The sequence below is a fragment of the Mya arenaria genome, chromosome 4 (assembly GCF_026914265.1).
Source record: "Mya arenaria isolate MELC-2E11 chromosome 4, ASM2691426v1".
NCBI lineage: Eukaryota > Metazoa > Mollusca > Bivalvia > Myida > Myidae > Mya > Mya arenaria.
In genome coordinates this window covers 77,238,594-77,244,255 of record NC_069125.1, presented here as the reverse complement: position 1 = coordinate 77,244,255, position 5,662 = coordinate 77,238,594, and the positions used below count along the sequence as shown (strand labels likewise).

Below are 5,662 nucleotides of genomic sequence, written 5' to 3'. Positions count from 1 at the left end.
TGTGGACCTGTACTATGTGGGTACTATTTAATACCCTCACTTGTGGTATCCGATGTGGACGTGTACTATGTGGGTACTATTTAATACCCGCACTTGAAGTATCCGATGTGGACCTGTATTATGAGGGTAATATTTAATACCCGCCTTTGAGGTATACGATGTGGACCTGTACTATGTGGGTACTATTTAATACCCGCCTTTGAGGTATCCGATGTGGACCTGTACTATGTGGGTACTATTTGATACCCGCTTTTGAGGTATCCGATGTGGATATGTATTATGTGGGTACTATTAAATACCCGCACTTGAGGTATCCGATGTGGACCTGTACTATGAGGGTAATATTTAATACCCGCCTTTGAGGTATCCGATGTGGACCTGTAGTATGTGGGTACTATTTAATACCCGCACTTGAGGTATCCGATGTGGACCTGTATTATGTGGGTACTATTTAATACCCGCACTTGAGGTATCCGATGTAGACATGTATTATGTGGGTACTATTTAATACCCGCCTTTTAGGTATCCGATGTGGCCCTGTACTATGAGGGTAATATTTAATACCCGCCTTTGAGGTATCCGTTGTTGCCTGTAATATGTTGGTACTATTTAATACCCGCACTTGAGGTATCCGATGTGGCCTGTATTATGTGGGTATTATTTAATACCCGCACTTGAGGTATTCGATGTAGGCCTGTATTATGTGGGTACTATTTAATACCCGCACTTGAGGTATCCGATGTGGACCTGTAGTATGTGGGTACTATGTGAAAGGGTTTTATGTGTAAAGAAATAAAATGTTAATAATAAACATAAACAAATTACATTAGATGGTTTTGATAATCCTATTGTCACTACACGGACTTTTTGTATATTTTTATTGAGCCAAGAGTCATTTTATACAAGGATGAAACAAACGAAAACACAATCATCGTTATAACATCATTTATTATATACGGCATCGATATGCGTTTGTTGTGGGGGGGGGGGGGACCCGAAGCAAGCTTGTGCGAAGCAGTGCATTACATACACCTTTCAAAATAAAAACATCCAAACAGTTCCAATGATTACGATACTGCTAGAATATTTCATAAGCATGAATATTATAATTATTTTGTATGAAATGTATGGACATACAGAGAGTTTCGAGGGAAAAGTTTTTAATACAAGAAATAATAACGCGGGAACACTTTAAACACACAACTACACGAATATATCACATTGTCATTCGTCTTTCAATATTAACTCCATTGCAACATTATTTTTCGATACCACACACGTGCATGCTATGTAATGTGCACGTCAGATGTTGACCGCCTGTACGTGTGTGTTTATGTCTGTAGGTCCAGACCATTGGCATATGGACTATTCGCACTGAGGTGGTGTGAAGCAGTCGCCTATCGACATCCGGACAGGGGATGTGGCGGTGGACCCCACTCATCTGGCGCACATCGTCTTCTCGAGCAAATATCCAACATCCAGTACGCGCTGGAGAAAAGCGGATACACAGGTACGTGCGGGAACCACATACTTTATTTAAAACACCCACATTGTTTGAAATGCAAGTAAAAAAGAACCATACGTTAATCAAGCGCAAATACTCATGCGATGCATTTGAATGTTATCTACATTCCGCAATTTCTATCTAAAATACCAGTAATCAATTGTATCTTCAGAGAGTTTATGTGTTTTTTTTTTCGCATTGTGTTCTAAAGTGTGTATAATTTTGACTGCAACAGAGTTAATTTTTACTATGCCACTATAAGCAATAATTCAGCGTTAAGAAAGCAGCTGGTATGTGTAACATTTGTGTGGATGCGGTAACAACCATTAAATTAGTCCGATACCGTCGCTCAACGTAAACGTTTCATGGTGCGGGCGGGTTTGGAAACGACGTACAGAATGGCCGCCACGAGGGCCACCACGACAGCGAACAGTGCCAGATAGAAGCTGGCGTGTAGATTGCTGCCGTCCAGGGCGTTCCCGGAACCAAACTCTGCCCCGTACACGATCACCGCTATCAGGTCAACGGCGGCTGAAACAGACAGCATAAGACACTGATCATTTTGTTTCAAGTACCGGTAAATAATCACCAATTCATACTATTTCATGAACTTTCTCAAAACTTATCGAATGTGGTGAAATAATCGCACTATGACCTACCGCCGAACAGTGCGAGGGCGAACGCGATTATGAAGAGCAGGGGGCTGTAAGGGAGGCAGCAGTGGGCGAGCAACCCGCACACCAGGGCCACTGCCATCACGATCAACGCAAGGATCTCGAGCGCTCCGACCGCCACCAGCCAGTCCTCATGCGTCAAAGAGGCTGCAAAATTTAACTCTTCCTCTTATACTCGATAATTGGCAACTACTGCAGATCCTTACACGGTCAATAAGTCACATGAATGGAAATCAGTCTGTTATGTATATGTTTTGTTTTGACAAGAATGTTATTGCCCGACCCCCTATTTACCTGCGTTGTACGTTCTACACACGTATACGTCGTTGTTGACGCTTGCGCAGATCTCCCAAAGCCCGTACCACATCCTACTTGCCCCACCCCCAGGCTCTAACCACGCCCAATACGGCAACCCGATACACAGGATCTCCATGACGACCGCAACCACCATCAGCACGTTCGCCACACAAAGAACCACGTTAAGCTAGAGGTAGATCGTGACAACATTCATTATAAAGAAAGACTTCACTAGAGTACCGACATAACATAAATCCTAAACATGTCATCACTTTAAACATAATCGCATTGCAGTTATGACGTTTATAAAATCGAAAGTTTCAAAATTCCATATTTTCCCCGGTAACAGCAACACAGATAGGGAAATAACGTAGCCAAGCCATCTGTTTTGAATCTACTCGTATGATTAATATTAATAGTATAAGAAATAGTTCACAATGCTCATGCAGATAAAATACTATTGTTTCGATTTAATGTAGGATAAATTCTTTTGGAGGAGTACGACCATGTTTTTTATTTCAGCAAGCATTTTCAAAATAAATTAGAAAGATAAATAAAATAATAATGTATTACCGTCATTGTAAATCCTTATTCACGACTTAATAGTTTTGTTTAAGTATATGACCAATTTATGTATATCTCTTTCATTTAACGTTCATAAGATGGAAGTATTGATCCATGCTTATGTTAAACATGGCATCGAGGAGGCGTATAAATGTTTGTATACTTTTATCCACCACCCACACAGACTTCTGATTGAAAGTTTACACCTGATTGGCGTTCACACCCTGTGAAAGCATCTGCCAATTCATATACGTTTTGCCATGCAACTTGATAAATAAAAACAAATTCAAGTCTTGTTCATAATTTGCATAAAAATATAGTTGCATACATGACGCTAAAGATATATTGTGCAATACGATTGCTCAGATTTCTATTTCCTGTAAGGTTGCTTTCTTTGCTATTGAAACTCGAGGTACGCATGAAGACATATCATTTGATTCCTTTTTATGGTCATGCTTTTATGCTATATGTGTTTTAATGTGCTGGTTTCATAGTTGTACATGTATTTCAAACCGAAAATGAAAAGATGTCGAAAATGAAGTAGACGTTTTTTAATGAAAATTAAAATAGTTAAATGTCTGGTCCATCAATCTTTCAGTATATACATATGGGATCCATATAAAGGAACGAAACCAAACAATCCCCATTAAACTCTCTTAGGAAACAATCGTAAGGAGATAACAAGAAACTCAGCATTACAATGAAAACAAACGTTGTATTCACAAGTCTATTAAGACAAAGTCTTACAAACATATACAGGTCCTACTTCATAAAGTATATCTTGGTCAGCATTACGCACCATATCAAGCCTTTATTCATTGTAGAATTTCTGGAATTGATTCCCAACACGATTCTATTTTATGTGTGAGTTACACAACTTGGTAACTCTGTAAAAATGCAGTGGACTCACATGTTCTAGTTCCTTGTATATCTTATTCAAATGCACTTCATCTTTTTCTCTATCTGTTTCATTTCTGCTACATCTTTGTTTTATCACTGTTTAATACCTGTTTGCATAATAGTTTCATCTGTGTTTTGTCACTGTTTCATCTGTCATCACTGTTTTATCTCGGTTTCATCACTTTTTCATCTCTGGTTTATTTCTGTTGCATCACGGTTTCGTGTTTAAGTTCTCGGGCATACTTTACTCAAATGCAGTTCATCTCTGTTCCTCACTGTTACATCTCTATTTCTCACGGTTCATCTCTGTTTCTCACTAGTTCATCTCTGTCTCTCACTGGTTCATCTCTGTTTCTCACTGTTTTAACTCTGTTTCTCAATGTTTCATCTCTGTTTCTCACTGTTGCATCCCGGTTTCTCACTGTTTCACCTCTGTTTCTCACTGATTCATCTCTGTTTCTCACTGGTTTATCTCTGTCTCTCACTGGTTCATCTCTGTTTCTTACGGTTACATCTCGGTTTCTCACTGTTTCACCTCCGTTTCTCACTGTTTCATTTCTGTTTCTTACTGTGACATCTCGGTTACTCACTGTTTCACCTCGGTTTCTCACTGGTTCATCACACCTTTACATCTCTGTTTCTCACTGTTTCACCTCTGCTTCTCACTGTTTCATGTCTGTTTCTCACTGTTTTATCTCTGTTTCTCACTGTCTCATCTTTGTTTCTCACTGTTTCATCTCTGTTTCTCACGGTTTTATCTATGTTTTATCACTGTTTCATCTCTGTTTCTCACGGTTTTATCTATGTTTTATCACTGTTTCAACTCTTTTTCACTATTAACCTCTGTTTCATTGCTGTTTCATCAATGTTGTTTATAGCTCCAACAGATTTACTACACTGATATATCAAGTGCGTATACAGTTTAGTTGGAGATCAGATTATATGCTACCTATTTGAGCGTTAGCCACATATTATGACCATCAATATCTACCTGCTTATTTAAAACCGCCAATCGTTTCAGTTGTTGTTACTCTTTTCAAAAAGCTATATAATTATGAACACAAGTCCCAAGCTTAGACAATCATGAAGTATTCAAAAATCATTATTGGCACTCGCTTAATTAATTGTCTTATGGAATGCTTTTCGGGGGTTGCATCTGGAGGGCCGAGTTAATAATAAAACTTCTTTTTTTCAATAAAAAGTCGTTTATTTAATCATATATCGTTTATGTTAAGGTGAAATGATGCATTATTTTTAAACACAACAAGAACATTGAAAAGAAAGTAAAGACATCCAGGGGGTACACGTATTCCGAATCTGCAACGGTTTAAGTGAGGATTTGGAGTCTGATATGCAAGATGGCGCCAAAACAATGATAAATTAGGATTTTCGGAACCTGTTTTCGCCTGGTAAGTAGTATATATTTTCAAAATATCATGACGCGCATTCGGCTCTACAATTACCATGCCTCCCTCGGCTTTTTATTTCATGCTTCTAGGTTACGGAATAAAAAAGTTATCGAAGGAAAATCTTCGACCAGTCTGTTGTTTACAAATGCTGGAAGCAAGAATTTGATACTTTTAAGAACGTTTAAGCTCAAAAAAGAACATTTTTGGCAATGGTTTCTACTTTAACATTATTTATATATGGTATTTTAATTTCCTGGCAATTCCTTTACTGTACAAGAGCCTTCATGGTCAACAAGAAATATTTGAAAAATTGA

At 38.4% G+C, this 5,662-nt stretch overlaps 1 protein-coding gene across 1 annotated transcript; it reads right to left on the bottom strand.

The window, feature by feature from the left end:
* Positions 1-930: 930 nt before the first annotated feature.
* LOC128232686 (uncharacterized) lies at positions 931-3,209 on the bottom strand. Its single transcript, XM_052946386.1, has 4 exons — positions 3,049-3,209; positions 2,473-2,662; positions 2,164-2,325; positions 931-2,035 (listed from the first exon to the last, which is right to left on the bottom strand). Exons 1-4 carry the CDS (start codon positions 3,052-3,054, stop codon positions 1,854-1,856), a joined length of 540 nt encoding a protein of 179 aa, XP_052802346.1. The 5' UTR covers positions 3,055-3,209; the 3' UTR covers positions 931-1,853.
* Positions 3,210-5,662: the final 2,453 nt, after the last annotated feature.

Coding starts and splice junctions, on each gene's coding strand:
- LOC128232686 (XM_052946386.1), bottom strand. Junction 2,326..2,472: donor GTGTAGAACGTACAACGCAG/GTAAATAGGGGG, acceptor TAAATTTTGCAG/CCTCTTTGACGCATGAGGAC. Junction 2,036..2,163: donor CGCCCTCGCACTGTTCGGCG/GTAGGTCATAGT, acceptor TGTCTGTTTCAG/CCGCCGTTGACCTGATAGCG.